We start from the raw sequence: 21,198 nt of genomic DNA, 5'->3' as shown, positions 1-21,198 counted from the left end.
ATTCCACTCTCCCTCTAATAAAAAACTTTGGGGTGTATCTCCTAAATTTTCTCTGTCTACATAGTAAAATTCCACATAATAATTATATTTTTTCCAAAGATGGTATCATTCTATGTACATTATTCTGTATTTTGCAAACTGCTTTAAAAAAAAAAAAAAGCAATATACCACAGAAATCTTCTCATGTTAGTATATGGATATATATCATTCATTTTTACCACATGCACACTGTTATTCTGTTATAAAGTAGATCAAATGGTACAAACATATAAAATACTCTTTTCATCTTTTTCTTACTGATTTGTAAGAAATATGTATATATTCCATTTACAGGATATATGTGAAACAAGTATTCCCAGTTTGGCATTTGATTTTACATAATCAAATTTATCTTTCTTATGTTGCTTCTGGGATTCATGCCAACTATAACTATATGCAACAACATGGATGAACATCCCAAAGAAATAAGCTGAGTAGACACAAAAAATAAACATATTACATTTACATAGAGTTCAAATAAACAGATAAAATGAAAAAATATAAAGAAAAGCAAAGAACAACTTACTACTAAAGTTAGGATAGAATTACTTCTGTGATATTACTACAAATAATGTGTAATTTAATCTTATCATGAGGAGGAAATCAGATAAATCTGAATTGAGACATTCTACATAATTTGGGCCCATAATCTTCAAGTGTCAAGGTCATTAAAAAAAGACAAAAACAAAAACTGAGAAACTGTTCCCTCCTGAAGGAGACTAAAGAGACATGACATTTAAAAGCAATGTGTAATTCTGAATTGGATGCTTTTGCTATAAAGGATAATATTAAGATAAAAAGTGAAACCTGAATACATTCTGAGGAATAATTGGTAATAATATTATACATCAATAGATGGTTGTATTGTGGTTACATAGGAAAATATATTTCCTTTTTAATAAAAATACAAACTAAAGTATTCAGGATGATGAGGCATCACTTTAGCAACTTACTCTCCAATGCTTTTAGAAAAGTTCTTTGTACCACACTTGCAACTTTTGTATTAGTTTGAAAAAGATTCCAAATTAATTATATTATATAATATAGAACCATTTAAAATCTGTATATACATTGTACATATACATATATACAGACCTGTATATGTGTATGTATATATTGAAAATTGGTTAGATGTAGAATACTATCAACCTTTCTGAAATAAAAACTGACCAAAATAAGTACATTGCACAATTAAATTGATGTTACACATAAAATCATGTACTAAGGACAGTGCCATAGGACAGATATTTAATTTTGTATATCTTTTTAGGAAAGCAGAAGCATGAATATGAGCATCAATTGCTGAAAGAATGTTCATGCTTTTTATTCATTAATTTTCTTTCTATCAATCTATCATGAAAGAGTAATCGGAGGTTCAGTTCGAACTTTAAGCACAATTATAAGAAAACATAGGAGTAAGGGACTTCCCTGGTGGTCCAGCGGTTAAGACTCTGTGCTCCCAACGCAGGGGGCACAGGTTCGATCCCTGGTCAGGGAACTAGATCCCACCTGCCACAACTAAAAGATTCTACATGCTGCAACTAAAGATCCAGCATGTATCAACTAAAGATCCCACGTGCTGCAATTAAAGATCCCACATGCTGCAACTAAGACCTGGCGCAGCCAAATAAATAAAATAAATATTAAAAAACAAAAAAAAGAAAAAGAAAACATAGGAGTAAAATCTTCAAGGTCCTGAATTAGGCGATGGTTTCTTAGATATAACACCAGAGCCAAAAGTGACAAAAAAAAAACAAAACGATAAATCAGACCTCATCAAATTTAAAACTTTTATGCCTCAAAGGACATCATCAAAAAATGAAAAGACAACACAAAGAATGGGAGAGAATATTGTCTCCAAAATACATCATGAACTCTTACAACTCAACAGCAAGGCAAATAACCCAATTTTAAAAATAGGCAAGGGAAAAAAAAATGGACAAAGGATTTGTAGAGACATTTCTTCAAAGAAGATACACATGTGGTCCATAAGTACATGAAAAGATGCTCAGTATTACCGGTCATTAGAGAAATGCAAATCAAAACCACAACAAGACACCAGTTCTTATTCACTTGGATAGTTATAATTTAAAAAACGAGACACTAACAAGTGTTGGCAAGGATATGGAAAAACTGGAACTATCATACACTGTTGGTGGAAATATAAAATGGTGCAGTAACTTTGGAATACAGTTTGGCAGTTCTTCATAAACAGAGTTAACAATTCCACTCCTAGACCTAAGAGAATTGAAAACATATGTCCACACAAAAACTTGTACACAATGTTCGTAGAAGCATTATTCGTAATAACTAAGATGTGGAAATAACCCGAATATCTATCCACTGATAAATGGATAAACTAAATGTGGTATACCCATACAATGCAACACTATTTGGCAATAAAGAGGAATGAAGAACTGTTAAAAGCTACAACATGAATGAACTTTGAGAACATTATGCTGAGTGAAAGAAATCAGACATAAAATGATTCCATTTATATGCAATGTTCAAACTAGGCAAATCCATAAAAGTAGAAAGTAGATTGTGGTTGCGCAGGGCTGTGAGGAGGGGCAAATGGAGAGTGATTACTAGTATGGGGTTTCCTTTTAGGGTGAAGAAATGTTCCTGAATGAACAGTGCTGATAGTTGCATAACTCTGTGAATATATTAAAAAATAATGAATTGTATACTTTAAAAGGGTAAATTCTATGGTAGGCTAATTATATCTCAATAAAGTGGTAATTTAAAAAATAAAGTTATTATTTTTTTAAAAATTAAATACAAGGATAGTCACAGATATTTTTTGATAGTGGGAGACATAAGAAATAATCATATTATCAACAACTAAGTATATATATAAAAATTATGGGTCATCATTGTAACAAAACAATACACAGATATAGTCAAGTATTTCAAGATAGTCAAAAAAATTTTTTAACAATATTATTATTTTTAAAAATAAAGTTATTTATTTATCTATTTTTGGCTGCAGTGGGTCTTTGTTGCTGCACGTGGGCTTTTCTCTGGTTGTGGCTAGTGGGGGCTACTCTTCGTCGCGGTTCACGGGCTTCTCATTGTGGTGGCTTCTCTTGTTGAGGAGCACGGGCTCTAGGCGCATGGGTCTCAGTAGTTGTGGCACATAGGCTCAGTAGTTGTGGCGCATAGGCTTAGTTGCTCCGAGGCATGTGGGATCTTCCCAGACCAGGGCTTGAACTCATGTCCCCTGCATTGGCAGGCGGTTTCTTAACCACTGCGCCAAAAGAGAAGCCCTGACAGGCAGATTCTTAACCACTGCATGACGAGGTAAGTCCCAAGACAGTCAAAATTAAAAAAATATATATATATGTATATTATATTGGGACTTCCCTGGTGGCACAGTGGTTAGGAATCTGCCTGCCAATGCAGGGGACACGGGTTCGAGCCCTGGTCTGGGAAGATCCCACATGCCGTGGAGCAACTAAGCCTGTGTGCCACAACTACTGAGCCTGCGCTCTAGAGCCCGTGTGCCACAACTACTGAGCCCGCGTGCCACAACTACTGAGCCTGAGCTCTAGAACCCGCGAGCCACAACTACTGAGCCCGTGTGCCACAACTACTGAAGCCCGCGTGCCTAGAGCTTGTGCTCCGCAACAAGAAGCCACCGCAATGAGAAGCCTGCGCACCACAACGAAGAGTAACCCCCACTCGCCGCAACTAGAGAAAGCCTGCGCACAGCAAGGAAGACCCAACGCAGCTAAAAAAAAAAAAAAACCAAAAAAAGACACGTAGGATGTTATGTGGTATTAAGTAACAATTGGCAAAGTGAATTAATTTAAGTCAGATTTTGGTTGGTCAGAGTTCAAATTCCTGACCCTTCAAAATTACAGCTGTGGTTCTTTTAAGAAAACTCATCTTATGAAAAAAATCCGAATTTATAAAAGAAAAAATGTCTTTGAATGCATAGGAACATGTGAACAACATTAAAAGGAATCTTCTAAATGAAATATATCTAAAATATCCTTCTTGGACTTCCCTGGTGGTGCAGTAGTTAAGAATCCGCCTCCCAATGCAGGGGACACAGGTTCGAGCCCTGGTCCAGGAAGATCCCACATGCCGTGGAGCAACTAAGCCCTTGCGCCACAACTACTCAGCCTGCGCTCTAGAGGCCTCGAGCCACAACTACTGAGCCCACGTGCCACAACTACTGAAGCCCACACGCCTAGAGCCTGTGCTCCGCAACAAGAGAAGCCACCGCAATGAGAAGCCCGCGCACCACAACGAAGAGTAGCCCCCGCTCTCCACAACTACAGAAAGCCCGCGAGCAGCAATGAAGACCCAACACAGCCAAAAATAAATAAATTAATTTAAAATAAATAAATAAATAAAATATCCTTCTATTTACAAAGATTGCTTACCCTTTTTTGATGGAGTTCAGAAACTGCTGACTTGCACCATCAGAATAACTTCTGAAATCATCATTGACTGTGAATCCATTTTTCCATAATTTTATACTTATATCTGCCTGCAAAGCAGTAAGAAAAAAAATGCATCATGTTAATAAATGAAATGTACTAATAAACTAAAAGTCCCTTGAAACTTTCTTCTATCAGTGTATATTTTATGTATCAATCTTTTCTTTAAAATTGAGATATACCTGACATATAACATTGTATTAGTCTTAGGTATACAACATAATGGTTTGATATATATATCTATTGTAAAATGATCACAGAATAAGTGTAGTTAACATCCATTACCACACACAGCTACAAATTTTTTTTTTAATTTTTATTTATTTATTTATTTATGGCTGTGTCGGGTCTTCGTTTCTGTGCGAGGGCCCTCTCCAGTTGCGGCAAGGGGGGGCCACTCTTCATCGCGGTGCGCGGGCCTCTCACTATCGCGGCCTCTCTTGTTGCGGAGCACAGGCTCCAGACGCGCAGGCTCAGCAATTGTGGCTCACGGGCCTAGTCACTCCACGGCATGTGGGATCTCCCCAGACCAGGGCTCGAACCCGTGTCCCCTGCATTGGCAGGCAGATTCTCAACCACTGCGCCACCAGGGAAGCCCTACACATTTTTTAAATATACCATTCTTAACAGCAAGCTTCAAATGTAAAATATCAAAAATTATAATGTACACATAAAATATGGTTCATAATGAATAATATTTTAAAATAATTCATTAATAATTTTGTTTAAGAGAGCTCATTTGCAAAAATATTCTGTGCCCTGTCTTAGAGGACACTAAAGCTTTCTGGCCAGAAAAGACTTCTCAACAGTTAGAGAAGGACTTTGAAATGACTTGAACATTAGACTTTGAACATTAAGAATAATAAAGGGGGAAAAAAAACTATGAGTCTATTCCTTCAAATATAAACTATCAGTGTTACTGTTATCAATATTTCATCTCTCAACATCTTGTTGATCATCTCCTAAGAACATTATTTATTCACTCATTCAATCAAAGAAGTCACTGTAGAAATATAGAAAGGTTCAGAAATACAGTAGAATGCAGGGATGCTTCAGGCTGAACACAGAAGGACTGATTAAAAACCATTTAAGAAAATAGACTATTAGAGGCCTTCCCTTGTCTCTTGCATTTATTCATTCAGCATATGTTTATTGAGTGACTAATATGTAACAGACACTCCATTAAGATGTTAGGGAAAACAATCACAATAATGATAGCATATATTATTAGCCTGCCTGCCTGCCTATCTGTCTGTCTATGTACCTATCTGAGAGAGCACTTGTGTGTACACTTATATGTACCAAACACTGTTTAAAGTACTTTCCCTACATAAATTTATTTAATCCTCCTAAAATCCACACAAGGTGGGTATTATTATTATTATCCTTTTTATAGATGGGAAAATAGAAACACAGAAGATTAATTAAATTGCCCAATACTACATAGTCAGTAAGGGTGGAGCTGGGGTTGGAATCCATACTATCAACCACTATACTATGTTACCTCTTTTTTTTACCTGTAACCAAACTGCCAAGACTCTGCTCTCATAGTACTCACAGAAAAGAATGAGAACTAAAAAAAATTGTACAAATGAACTTACTTACAAAACAGAAATAGAGTCACAGATGTAGAAAACAAACTTATGGTTACCAATGGGGAAAGTGGCAGGGAGGGATAAATTGGAAGATTGGGATTAACACATATATAAAACAGACAACTAATAAGGACCTACTGTATAGCACAGGGAATCCTACTCAATACTCTGTAATGACATCTAGAAAAGAGTGGATATATGTATATGTGTAACTGATTCACTTCGCTGTACAGCAGAAACTAATACAACATTGTAAATCAACTATACGCCAATAAAAATTAATTTTAAAAAAAAGAAAAGAAAAGAATGAGAACAAAACAAATAGGAAAAGAGCACATAAAGACACTGAGGAGGGGAATTCCCTAGCAGTCCAGTGGTTAGGACCAGTACTTTCACTGCTGAGGGCCCGGGGTTCAATCTCTGGTCAGGGAACTATCCCACAAGCTGCATGGCACGGCCAAAAAAAAAAAAAAAAAAAGACACTGAGGAAAACAGAAGAAACTTAAAAACAAAAATCCAAAAATGATAATTAATACACTTATATAAGAGAGGATGTCTGAAAGGGAGTAGGAGGGAATATTCAGGGAGCAAAAGAGCTCTTAGAAACTTAAAATGGAAATTAAATAAAAGGATTGAATATAAGGTTGAAGAAATATTACAATTAAAATAGAACAAAACAACAAAGAGGTGGAAAACAGGAGAAATAATGAGACTCAGTCCAAGAGATCCATTATCTAAGTAAAAATATTATAGAGAGACAGACAACAGAGGGGAGCAAAATATTGAGAAGCAACATGAGAAAATGTCCTAGAAGAGTAAAATACAAGTTTCTGTATTGAATGAATGAAAAGAATCTATACCAAGGCCCATCAGAACATGAGAAGATTAAAGAAAAGATTCTAATAGGTTGCAGGGAGCAAACCATGCCACACACACAGGCTCAGATGCCCAAAACAGCAATCTATCAATCATGTGTGAAGGCAGAATAAAGGTAGATTCAGGTGCGCAAGGTTTTAAGCCATCCATTTCCCATGCACTCTTTTTACACGCACTTTCTGCATAAAACACCTCAAGACTGGGCTTCATAAAAATGGAAACAGACAGGGTAGGGGTTTGGGAGAGGCACAGAATTCAGTGCACCAGAAGTGAGAGGAGAGATAAATAGAAGTGCTCAGGATCATAGATTCCAGGGCAGCAGCAGTGTAACTCCCCTAGAGGACATCGGAGAAAGAAGGCCTTCACCACAGTTGTCCTGCAGAAAAAAATTAAACTGGTCAAGAATTATCTAATATGTTCAAAACATACTGGAAAAGATACAGCTGCTATCAGAGTTCGGGGATGAATAAATGACAGGCACAAGAAAATAAAGGCAATATGGAAGGGAAAAGCTATTAATTCTAATGAAAAATTTAAAAGGCAGTCAGGAAAAGAAATATAACACACTATATGACTCAGTGATGCTGTACAGTATTTACAAAGTCATAAAGATATAAACAATGATAATTGATTTAATCCCAAATTATGATATAATTATGGTTAGTCAAATGAGAGGAGGTGGTTTGGGATGAGGGGGAAGGAAGAATAAGAGCTAAATTCTCATTTTCTATTTTAAAAAGTCAATACATAATTTGAAAAAACTAAAAAAATCAAGAACTATCATTATTAGTATATTATTAGAAATACAGTCTTTATACGAGAAGAAATAGTTAAGACTACCTCTGGTAGTGATTACCTCTGGGAAGTAGATATCACGGCCATGGAGGAACCAGGCTGCTATTTTTCAACCTAAGTCCTTCAGACTTCAGTCTGAAGAACTAAAGAACTCTCTCCGAGCTCTCAATGCAGGGGGTCCGGATTCGATCACTGGTCAGGGAACTAGACCTCACATGCGTGTCGCAACTAAGAGTTTGCATGCCACAACTAAGGAGCCCGCCTGCCGCAACTAAGACCCAGTGCAAACCAAATAAAATAAATAATTAAATATTAAAAAAAAAATTTAAAGGCAAATTAGAGTAAATGGGATCTCTTTAATGTCTGACTTCGAAATGTCAGCTAGATTCTCATAATTGCTGCTGCCTTCAGTCTGCTGTGATATGGCATTTTGATTGAAGTACATTAAAAAAAAAAAAAATCAAGCCTCAAACAGATATGTAGTTGCAAAAAGAAGCATTTTTTAAATAGCTTTTCAAGATACTACATCAAAATGCAGTAAGTGGTAGTATCTCAAAAGTTAGTTGAAAATATCACATGATAACACATATGTAGAATCTAAAAAATGATACAAGTGAACTATATTTACAAAACAGAAACAGACTCATAGATATAGAAAACAAACTTATGGCTACCAAGAGGGTGGAAAGGTGGGCGTGAGGGATAAATTAGGAGTTTGGGATTAACAGTATAAACACTACTACATATAAATAGATAAACATACAAGGGCCTCCTGCATAGCACAGGGGAACTTATATTCACTATCTTAGTAAAACCTATAATGAAAAAGAATTGAAAAAGAACATATATATTACATATATTTTTATATATATTATATATATCATATATATTTTTCTATACATTATATTATATTATATATATTTTATATATATTATATATATGTATATATAAAACTGAATCACTTTGCTGTACATCCGAAACTAACACAACTTTTTTCTTTTTTTGGCCAAGCCGCGTGGCTTGTGGGATCTTTAGCTCCCCAGCGAGGGACTGAACCTGTGCCCTCTGCAGGGAAAGCTCAGAGTCCTAACCACTGGACAGCCAGGGAATTTCCTAACACAACATTTTAAATTCAACTGTACTTCAATTTAAAAAAAAAAAAAGTTGAGGGACTTCCCTGGTGGCACAGTGGTTAAGATCTGCCTGCCAATGCAGGGGACACAGGTTCGATCCCTGGTCTAGGAAGATCCCACATGCCTGCAGAGCAACTAAGCGTGTGCCACAACTACGGAACCTGCGCTCTAGAGCCTGCGAGCCACAGCTACTAGCCCACGTTGCCACAACTACTGAAGCCTGGCGCGCCTAGAGCCTGTGCTCCACAACAAGACAGAGCCATCGCAATGAGAAGCATGCACACTGCAACGAAGGAGTAGCCCCCTCCCGCTTGCTGCAACTAGAGAAAGGCCCACGTGCAAAACGAAGACCCACGCAGCAAAAATAAGTAAATAAAAAATAAAATAAATTTATTCAAAAAAAAGTTAGTTGAGAATCTGAACATGGAATCTGAAACTTAAAGGTATATTTATTAATATGACAATAATCCTATCAGAATATCTCTTAAGTTTTGGAAAGCTGTCAAGTGCATGAGTGCAGTTTTATCAAATTCTTACTTTCACTTAAAAACGTTGATAAAATCATATCTTATCATTTGCAACAAATACTGTAAGTTGTTCCCCTTGAAGTGTCAGACTTACTTCATACATTTTGAGAAAATGTCTGCAGAATATCCAAGACTGAATAACTAGTTGTCTGTAAATCACTTTCATGTAAAAACAGTACACCATGAAAAAGCAGTGTCCAGCTTGTATCTCAAGCAATGGTACTTTTCTTAAGATACTTCTGTATATTGTAGAAATGTTTTACATACACTTCATATTTTATCACATAGAATATTTGTAAGATGTGTATTAAGAGTTGGGATTTAATGAAATGTGTAAATTTTACTGCTTCATCAAGGAAATTTTTAATTGAAACGAGTGTTTTTTCCCCTGCAAGTTCAAGGAAAGAATACAGTAGTTACAGGTTCAGAGTGGTATCACTGCATCAATTCCTCCTAAGGTGCCAGTTTTGCCTACCATTGCTTTTGCAGTATCAGTGCAAACTCAACACAGTGAAAAAAGTAAATAATATCTTACTATTATTATGAAAACAGTTTTGACCTCTAAAGGGCCATATTTTGAGAAGCACTGGGAAAGAAAAAATTTATGGACGCTTACCTGTTTCTTTTGTTCAGTGGGAGACAAACATTTGGCACCAACCTTCTGAGCTTCCTCAAAAAGGCTGTCAACAAAATATTCACAATTTGTTTGCTGATTATCACTAAGAGGTTGGTGGTCAGATCCTGTTTCACAAACCCTATACACACACAAAAAAAAAGAAAAATAAGCACTATTAACCACTAATTCTCTAAAAATTTACACAAATTGTTCTAGTTAAAGGATCTAGAACTGACACGCTACCTCCATGCCTGCAGTTGAGACTCTCTTCTGAATTAACATAGTAGATCTGTGGCCTCGGGAAGTCATTAACACTTGTGGTCCAGAGCAGGGTTTTCTCAACTTCAGTTCATTGATATTTGGGGAGGGTTAATTCTTTGTTGGGCAGGCTGTCCTGTACACTGTAGGAAGTTTAGCAGCATCTGTGGCCGTTAAACCACTAGACGCCAGTAGCATGGACATCCCCCAACACCCCAGTGTTATAATAATAAAAAACATCTTTAGACAATGCCAGATGGCCTCTGGGGGTGGGATGGGCAAAACTTCACCAGGTTGAAAACCACTGGTCCAGAGTAAAAACACAACGTGTTCTTTGTAAAGCTCTCAAAATGGCTTTAAGAGGGGTTACTATGTACTTTTTGGTAACACAAAGCACTCTTGAAACTAAAGGTGGTAAGGTGTGAGGAACAGTCATAATCATAGTTTTGCTCCTTTGCACACTTCAGAATGAAATTTCCCACTCAAGACTTTCATCTGTAGTGGTTTAATACTCTACTGGGTTTTTTTTTTTCTTTCTTTCTTTTTAAATTGAGGTACAACTGACATACAACATTATTTTAGTTTCAGATATACAACATAACAATTCAATGCTTGTACATACTGCAAAATAATCATCACAATGTCTAGTTAATTGTTAACATCCATCACCATGCATAGTTACAGAATTTTTTCCTTGTGATGAGAACTTTCAAGATTTACTCTCTTGGCAACTTTCAGATATGCAGTACAGTGTTATTAACTAAAGTCTCCATGATGTACATTATATCCCATGACTTATTTATTTTATAACTGGAAGTGTGTACCTTTTGACCACCTTCCTCCATTTTGCCCACCCCATCTACTGTTTTTGTATGTGTATGTGTGTTTATATTTTGTCATATAAGAAATATTACCTAAGATTTTGTTTGATAAAAGGATGGTTTCTGGTTGATCTTTTCTAAAGTCACATAGAAAATTCATAAATGTACTGAGAGATAATTTCTCAGATTTCTCAGATAATAATCAACACTTTTATAGTTCTTACACTGTGCCAGGATCTGCAAGGCAGATATTTTTATCCACATTTTATAGATAAGGAAAATGAGTCACAAAGAGGTTAAGTTACATGTTAGAGATTACACAGCTAGTAAGTGGCAGAAACAGAATTCAAACCCTGTTAATCTGTCTTCCAAGTCTATGCTCCTAGCCACGATACATTATAAAGCCTCTCTTAATAGCTAATATTTACTAAGCATTTATTAATACATGTTAGGAACTTTTCTAAGCGCTTTACATGTGTTTACTCTTTCAATCTTCACAGTGACCTAAAAGGCACATATTGTTTTTATCCTCATTTACTAGGTAAAGAAAAAGCTTAAGCAATTTGCCCAAGATCACAAAGCTATTGGGAGGCAGAGCTGGAAACTGAACTCAGGCTTCTAATGCCCCTACTCTTTTTCAATTTATTTATTTATTTATTATTTATTTTTGGCTGTGTTGGGTCTTTGTTGCTGAGCATGGGCTTTCTCTAGTTGCGGCGAGTGGGGGCTACTCTTCGTTGTGGTGCGCAGGCTTCTCATTGAGGTGGCTTCTCTTGCTGTGGAGCATGGGCTCTAGGCATGCGGGCTTCAGTGGCTGCGGCACGCAGGCTCAGTAGCTGTGGCTCGCGGGCTCTAGAGCACAGACTCAGTAGTTGTGGCGCACGGGCTTAGTTGCTCCTCGGCATGTGGGATCTTCCTGGACCAGGACTCGAACCCATGTACCCTGCATTGGCAGGCAGATTCTTAACCACTGCGCCACCAGGGAAGTCCTAATGCCCGTATGCCTCTACTCTTAATCACTGTGCTAGACTGTCTCTCAAAATAGTCACTATTATATTGTTATTAAAATGCTGATAGCAGGGACTTCCCTGGTGGTCCAGAGGCTGACTCAGTGCTCCCAATGCAGGGGGCCCAGGTTCGATCCCTGGTCAGGGAACTAGATCCCACATACCAGAACTAAAGATTCTGCATACCGCAAAGAAGATCCCATGTGCCACAACTAAGACCCAGCACAGCCAAAAAAATAATTAACTAAAAAAATAAAAATGCTGATAGCAGGGCAATTTTTTAATTTAGGTATATTCTTTTTACTCTTCTAGGTAATTCTCTCTATATATACTCTTAAGACAATCCATATTATGTCTTAGTATTACCACTTATCTCACGTGGTTGTTGTTAAGATTAAATGTGAATACACATAAAGGCCTATTTATACCTGGTATACTGTATGTACCAGTACACATGCTGGCACGTAGTAAATTCTTAAATATTAGATGATAATGTCATTACAACCACTTTGTGCTTTCTGGTATTTGTTTCTTCTGTTCAGAAAGCAATTTATACTTAATTACTAATTACTAAGTACTAAGTACAAAGCCAATAAAGCTGAGCATCCAGAGTAGCTGAAGTTTTAGTCCTTTATCATACATATTTGGTATATAAATTCTACTAAACCTTATTATGCTAACACAAGTCATCCAAATATTTGAGTACCTACTATATGTTAGGTGGGGAAGACACAAAGATGAATAAGAAATAGTCTAGGCTTTTAAGAGGTTCAGAGTACAGTGTGTTGGAGATGGATGCCCACAAACTTGATTAACTTAAATAAACTGGACCAATTCCTTGAAAAGCACAATCTACCCAAACTCACATGAGGAGGAATAGACAATATGAATAGGCTTACATTTATTAAAGAAACTGAATCAATAATTGATAATCTGCCAAAACAGAAAGCACCAGGCACAGATGATTTCACTGGTGAATTATATCAAACATTTAAGAACGAATTGATACCAATTCTCTATAATCTCTTCCAGAAAATAAAAGTGGAAGGGAATACTTCTAACTCATTCTATGTGGACAGCATTACCCAAATACCAAAACCAGATAAAGACATTACAAGAAAGGAAAACTACAGACAAAACTCTCATGAACCTAAGTGCAAAATCCTTGGGACCTCCTTGGTGGTCCAGTGGTTAAGACTCTGTGCTCTCAATGCAGGGGGCCTGGGTTCGATCCCTGGTCAGGGAACTAGATCCCGCATGCCTCCCGCTTGCCACAACTAAAGATCCTGCATGCGTAGCGAGGATCCCACACACGGCAACAAAGATTCCCTGAGCCGCAACTAAGACATGGCACTGCCAAATAAATAAATAAAATTTTTTTTAAAAAAATGCAAAATCCTCAACAAAATACTAATATTTTGAATCCTGCAATACATAAAAAGAATTATACACCACAACTAAGTAGGATTTATTCCAGGTATGTAAGACTGGTTCAACATGAGAAAATCAATCAATGTAACCTACCACATCAACACACTAAAGAAGAAAAATCATATGATCATATCAACAGATGTAGAAAAAGCATCTGACAATATCTAACACCTATTCACGATAAGAACTCTCAGCAGGGCTTCCCTGGTGGCGCAGTGGTTGAGAATCTGCCTGCTAATGCAGGGGACATGGGTTCGAGCCCTGGTCTGGGAAGATCCCACATGCCGCAGAGCGGCTGGGCCCGTGAGCCACAATTACTGAGCCTGCGCGTCTGGAGCCTGTGCCCGCCAACAAGAGAGGCTGCGATAGTGAGAGGCCCGTGCACCGCGATGAAGAGCGGCCCCCGCTTGCCACAACTAGAGAAAGCCCTCACACAGAAACGAAGACCCAACACAGCCATAAATAAATAAATTAATTAATTTAAAAAAAAACAAACTCTCAGCAAATTAGGAATAGAGAGGAACCCCCTCAAGCTAATGTCATACTTAATGATGAGAAACTAGATGCTTTTCCCCTAAGAGAAGGAACAAAACAAGGATGCCGCTTCTCACCACTCCTCTTCAATGCCATACTGGAAATCCTAGCTAAACCAGTAAGACAAGAAAAGGAAATAAAAAAAAAATACAGGTCAAGATGGAAGAAAAATTGTCTTTTTGCAGGTAACAAGACTGTTTACATAGAAAATCCAAAAGAATCAACAACAATGTAAAACTCTTGGGACTAATACGCATTTATAGCAAAGTTGCAGGACACAAGATTAATATACAAAAGCCAGTGCTTTCCTGTATACCAGCAATTAACAATTGGTATATGGAATTAAAAGTGCAACATTACACACATTAGCACCATTTGTCAAACTCCACAGAACTCCAAAGAACAGACCCAAATGTAAACTCTAGTTAAAAATAGTGTATCAATACTAAATATATACAGACAACTTTATTATTTCATCATTGTTTTCTACTCTGTCATCCTTTTCTTTACTTGTTATTATCATTTTGTGATGCAAATATCAATACTCTTCTTTAGAACTCTGAAACCAGATTATCAAAGGGGTTACGTTAAGTAAATAGTCTTTAAGTCCTAGGGGTTTCTCTAATAATAAAAAGTACAAAAACTTCAGGAAAGGTAATAGGAAACATCTATCCTGGCTCAGAAAAGGCTCGTTTGCTCACTTTCTCATTCACTATTGTGTTTTGCATAAATAAGGTTATCAGCTAGCTGTTGTTCAAACAGGTGAAAGATTTGCATCTGTTTATGCTTTGGAAGCACATATGGTAAATATGGATCTTCACCATTTATAATCTTTGAGCAACTGATACACTTAGGGAATCAGTCTTCTTTTCATTTTTTACTAGACTGCTGTTTCTAACAAAATCTATTTTTGTTACCAAGAAAATTATAAACTCTATTACTAATATTCTTGTATAGACATCTTACTATTTATTTATTATTTTTTAAAATAAATTTATTTAATTTATTTATTTATTTTTGGCTGCATTGGGTCTTCGTTGCTGCACGTGGGCTTTCTCTAGTTGTGGTGAGCAGGGGCTACTGTTCGTTTCGGTGTGCAGGCTTCTCGTTGTGGTGGCTTCTCTCATTGTGGAGCATGGGCTCTAGGTGCACGGGCTTCAGTAGTTGTGGCACGCGGGCTCAGCAGTTGTGGCTCACGAGCTCTAGAGCGTAGGCTCAGTAGTCGTGGCACACAGGCTTAGTTGCTCCACGGCATGTGGAATTTTCCCAGACCCGAGCTCAAACCCGTGTCCCCTGCATTGGCAGGCAGATTCTTAACCACTGTGTCACCAGGGAAGCCCCTATTATTATTTTTAAAATTTATTTATTTTATTTTTGGCTGCACTGGGTCTTTGTTGTTGCATGCGGGCTTTCTCTAGTTGCAGCGAGTGGGTGCTACTCTTTGTTGCGGTGCACAGGCTTCTCACTGCGGTGGCTTCTCTTGTTGCGGAGCACAAGCTCTAGGCGTGTGGGCTTCAGTAGCTGTGGTGCTTGGGCTCAGTAGCTGTGGCTCACGGGCTCTAGAGCGCAGGCTCAGTAGTTGTGGTGCACAGGCTTAGCTGCTCTGTGGCATGTGGGATCTTCCCGGACCAGGGCTTGAACCCGTGTCCCCTGCACTGGCAGGCGAATTCTTAACCCCTGCACCACCAGGGAAGCCCCTTACTAATTATTTAAATTCAAAGTATTGATACATGTTATAACATTATAAAGCTTGAAAACATTATGCTAAATGAAAGAAGCCGGTCACAAAAGACCCCATATTCTATGATTCCATATATATGAAGTCCCCAGAATAAGCAAATCTATAGAGACAGAAAGTATATCAGTGGTTGTCAGGCATAGGGCACAGGAGAATGGGGTGTGACTGCTAACAGGTATGGGGTTTCTCTTTGGGTGATGTAAATGTTATAAAACTGACTGTGGTAATGGTTTCACAACTCTATGAATGTACTAAAAACCACTTAATTGTATACTTTTTTTTTTTTTTTGGCTGCACTGGGTCTTCGTTGCTGCAAGTGGGGGTTACTCTGCGTTGCAGTGCACGGGCTTCTCCTTGCGGTGGCTTCTCTTGCTGCGGAGCACGGGCTCTAGGCGTGTGGGCTTCAGTAGTTGTGGCTCTCAGGCTCAGTAGTTGTGGCTCATGGGCACTAGAGTGCAGCCTCAGTAGTTGTGGTGCACGGGCTTAGTTGTTCTGCTGCACGTGGGATTTTCCCGGACCAGGGATCAAACCCGTGTCCCCTTGCATTGGCAGGTGGATTCTTAACCACTGTGCCACCAGGGAAGTCCCTGAATTGTACACTTTAAATGGATGAGTTATATGGTATGTGAATTACGTCTCCACAAAACTGTTAGAAGTCCTAAGTTAATTTTACTCTTTAAAATCAGTCATTCAGGGGCTTCCCTGGTGGCGCAGTCGTTAAGAATCTGCCTGCCAATGCAGAGGACACAGGTTCGAGCCCTGGTCTGGGAAGATCCCATATGCTGTGGAGCAACTAAGCCCGGGCGCCCCAACTACTAAGCCTGCGCTCTAGAGCCTGTGAGCCACAACTACTGAAGCCCGCACATGTAGAGCCCGTGCTCCGCAATAAGAGAAGCCACCGCAATGAGACGCCTGCAGACCGCAACAACGAGTAGCCCCCGCTCACCGCAACTAGAGAAAGCCCACGCGCAGCAATTAAGACCCAACACAGCCAAAAATTAATAAATAAAAATTTAAAAAAAAAATTAGTCATTCAACTGGGGCTTCCGTGGTGGTCCAGTGGTTAAGACTCCGCGCTTCCACTGCAGGGGGCACGGGTTGGATCCCTGGTTGGGGAAGTTCCACAAGCCACAAGGTGCGGCAAAAATCAATCAATCAATCAATCAATCAGCCATTCAACTTATTTCTGTGTAGAAAAGAGTTAACATAGCAGGCCTAACTGTTGCTATCCTTTTTACTTTTCTCATGAGAGTATGGAATTTTAATATGTGCCTAGTCCCCAGTATAAACCCTAGGCTCATTTCCAATGAACTTCCCTGGTAGACAACATCTCACACGTGCTATATAACTTATTACTGGAGGAATTAAGTGTGTGTCCTGGTGGCTCCACTGGGCAAGGACTCTTGGAAGCTTATGCCTGGTTTCCCCTGGACTTCACCCCCTTGCAAAGTATCTTTTCATTGCAATAAAGCTTAGTCATTAGTATGACTATAGGCTGAATCCTGTGAATCCTCTAATCAAATCATCACATCTGGAGGCAGTCTTAGGGGCTCCTGACATAACCTCACAATTATATAGTTAGTATCAGATATCTATATAAAACAGTAAGTACTCTAGTGAAAAAATAATAAATAATATTTGTTCGGTATAGAAAGTGTTCACAAAGTATTTGTAAATACTTACCTGTCTCCTTAAATGGACTATGAATGAAAGATATTTACCTTTTCAAGTATTTAAAACAAAGAACATAATACAAAAATAAATATTCCACTTCAGAGAAGTGAGAATAAAGAACTTTGTATTAATAAGAACGAGAGACTTTGCATCTACCATTTATTGGGTGCCTGCTATATGCTAATACGACGCCCAGTGCTTTAAATTGGCTATCTAATTCTTACAAAAACCTTTCAGGTACCTATGTACACCTCCTCCTTTTTAGATGAGATACTGAAGCTCAAAGAATCTACCTAAGTTGCTCAAATGCCAGAGAAGTAGTATAAGACAGAGATGGGATTCAAACCTAGGTTTATCTGATTCCAAAGCCATTATATTTACACTATGACTTCAAGATAGTATAACACAAGAGGCTAATGAAGTAATAAATAGTTACTTTAATTTCCCTCTTAAATAACAGAAATAATATGTGGGCAGAGAGAAATTTAACACAAAAAAATTAATCACAGAAAGATTTATAACTTCACTAAAATCCATTTAATGCAGCTATGGAAAAAAAAACTTTAAAGTACATTACTATTAGGTATTTAACAGATAATCATAATGAAAACTTACTAAGTCAGTGAAATGTAAAAATAGAGAAAGACAATAACAAAGGCATTAATAGCAAAGAAAATGCATAAATTAACTCACCATTCTTCCTTTATACTTTCAAGATTATCTACTTCTTTCATTCTCTTTTGCCTTACTGTAAAAGTAAAAAAAAAAATAAGGTTAAGTTCTTAATACAGTATTTTAAATAAATTCATTCCAACGTATGCATTAAGATTCTTTACCATTAAGTTATTATGTACTCCTAAAGTAGCACTAAAGGGGTCTTAAGAACAAGTGACCTAACTCAAAGCTGTCACTTTCACTTAAAGTAAAGCAATAAAAAGTAAATTTTGGATTCGGATAATCTGACAAAAGAAAGATTTCATAAAAGTTATGATGAGGGGAATTCCCTGGAGGTCTAGTGGTTAGGACTCTGTGCTTTTACTACTAAGGGCCCACGTTCAATCACTGGTTGGGAAACTAAGATCCTGCAAGTGCTCACGGCCAAAAAAAAAAAAAAAAAAATTATAATGAAAAATAATGTATGGGGCTTCCCTGGTGGCGCAGTGGTTGAGAATCTGCCTGCCAATGCAGAGGACATGGGTTCAAGCCCTGGTCTGGGAGGATCCCACATGCCGCGGAGCAACTAGGCCCGTGAGCCACGACTGCTGAGCCTGCGCGTCTGGAGCCTGTGCTCTGCAACAAGAGAGGCGGCGATAGTGAGAGGCCCGAGGCCCGCGCACCGCGATGAAGAGTGGCCCCCGCTTGCCGCCAACTAGACAAAGCCCTCCCACAGAAACGAAGACCCAACACAGCCAAAAATAAATAAATAAATAAATAAAATACAGTTCTCCAAAAATTATTTAAAAAAAAATAATAATAATGTATGCTTTGGTTTAATAAACAAAAGTGAATGTAAACATTTCACTCAGTCTCCAATAGTAACAAAATATCAAATCAATATAAACTCATTCTTTTTTTTCCCCAATGTAGATGATTTTTATTGTCAATATTCTTTTTTTTTTAACATCTTTATTAGAGTATAATTGCTTTACAATGTTGTGTTAGTTTCTGCTTTATAACTAAGTGACTCAGTTATACATATACATATGTACCCATATCTCTTCCCTCTTGCATCTCTCTCCCTCCCACCCTCCCTATCCCACCCCTCTAGGTGGTCACAAAGCACCGAGCTGATCTCCCTGTGCTATGCGGCTGCTTCCCACTAGCTATCTATTTTACATTTGGTAGTGTATGTATGTCCATGCCACTCTCTCACTTTGTCCCAGCTTACCCTTCCCCCTCCCCGTATCCTCAAGTCCATTCTCTAGTACGTCTGCAGAGTCTGTCATACAGAGTGAAGTAAGTCAGAAAGAGAAAAACAAATACCGTATGCTAACACATATATATGGAATCCAAAAAAAAAAAAAGAAAAAAAAAATGGTCAGAAGAACCTAGGGGCAAGACGGGAATAAAAATAGGGAATATAAACTCATTCTTACAATTCTGGGGGAAAGCAAACTGACCAGATGTATTTACATGCTGTATAAATATTTTGACCATGATCTTCCACATTTTGGGAACTTAAAAGAACAACAATGTAAGCTATATACATAAAATATGTCTGCCACAGCTGTTATCCGTTAGGAAAAACTGAAAATAAAGTAAATGGTCATGATATAGCTGCTTGATGGGATAATACGTATCCCTTAAAAATAATTATGAAGCAATTTATGTAGCCAAATAGAAAAAGATGTCACATAAGTGAAAATACAAGAAACAAAAATTATTCATTCACTAGGAATGAAATTGAATGTGTATGAAAAAAAGGAGAGAGACTTCCCTGGTGGTGCAGTGGTTAAGAATCCGCCTGCCAATGCAGGGGACACGGGTTCGAGCCCTGGTCCAGGAATATCCCACGTGCCGCGGAGCAACTAAGCCCGTGCACCACAACTACTGAGCCTGCGCTCTAGAGCCCACGAGCCACAACTACTGAAGCCTGCGCATCTAGAGCCCGTGCTCTGCAACAAGAGGAGCCACCTCAATGAGAAGCCCACGCACCACAACTAAGAGTAGTCCTCACTCGCCACAACTAGAAAAAGCCCACGCACAACAACAAAGACCCAATGCAGCCAAAAATAAATTAATCAATTTTTTTAAAAATGGAGAGAAGCAAGAGTGAAAATAGTTATTGTTGGGGGGATAAAAAATTGTGGATTATTTTCCCTCTTTCCCAAACTTTCTGCAATACTCTTTTGCCCTTACAACAAAAATAATATAAGAAATAAGGAAACAAATCAATGTTTAAAAGAGTCCAAGCCATCTGCCCCTTGAGAGGTCCTGGAAGCAATGACAGACTAGAAGCAATAAGCATACCAAAAGCCTACATCTTGGCTTCTAAATACAGTTTTCCAAGAAAAGGAATCATGGCTCCTTAGAGAAAAGGCTGATTCCAGGGCTGGGACAGAGAAAGAACAAATGAGCCCGAAATATCTTGCATCAGAAAGTAAGATGGTGCTCAGTGAATGATGAAGACATATCAAAAGGACACTGAAGCCACCTGAAGGGGTTCCCAGTGAACAAGTCTGGGAAATGGAACATCAAAGTAAATAATGATACTAATGGATTATAACTCACTGAATAAAACAAAAACCCATGAGGAGTCCATACTATTAGATCTCAAAAAATCAGGAAAAGATGGACTTTTAAATAAATTCAACAGTCATATGGAATCACCATTAGCAAGATAAATTCCAGATATATCCAAGATCTAAAATTTAAAAATTGAACCTGAGGGTGATGTCAGCAAAATGAAAGAACAGGCAGCTCCAAGCTCCTGTCCCCACAGAAACATTGAAAAACAAGCAGAAACTATTAGAACCAACTTAGAACTCTGGAAAGTAGTCAAAGGTTTACAGCTATCAAGCAAATGATGAATCAAGAAAAATACAACTTAAAAACAGTAGGGAAAACAAACCAATTCAAAACTGGGCCAAGGATGTGAACAGACATTTCTCCAAAGAAGAAATATGAGTAGACAATAAGCACATGAAAAAGATGCTCAACATCACTAGTCACAATGAGATACCACTTTATACACATCAGAATA

The 21,198-nt window shown here is 37.9% G+C and overlaps 1 protein-coding gene across 2 annotated transcripts in view; it reads right to left on the bottom strand.

The window, feature by feature from the left end:
* The window catches only part of UBXN2A (UBX domain protein 2A), a 48,808-nt gene that overhangs the window by 12,111 nt on the left and 15,499 nt on the right, over nt 1-21,198 (bottom strand). For both annotated transcript variants that reach the window (XM_061211103.1, XM_061211102.1), the window contains exons 2-4: nt 18,189-18,243; nt 10,033-10,171; nt 4,434-4,540 (exon numbers count right to left, since the gene is read on the bottom strand). In XM_061211103.1, the coding sequence (XP_061067086.1) occupies nt 4,434-4,540; nt 10,033-10,171; nt 18,189-18,229 (287 nt within the window). In that variant the 5' untranslated portion in view covers nt 18,230-18,243. The remainder of the gene's footprint in view (nt 1-4,433; nt 4,541-10,032; nt 10,172-18,188; nt 18,244-21,198) is intronic.

This window comes from Eubalaena glacialis, chromosome 14, assembly GCF_028564815.1.
Source record: "Eubalaena glacialis isolate mEubGla1 chromosome 14, mEubGla1.1.hap2.+ XY, whole genome shotgun sequence".
NCBI lineage: Eukaryota > Metazoa > Chordata > Mammalia > Artiodactyla > Balaenidae > Eubalaena > Eubalaena glacialis.
This window is presented reverse-complemented; position numbering and strand designations above follow the sequence as displayed.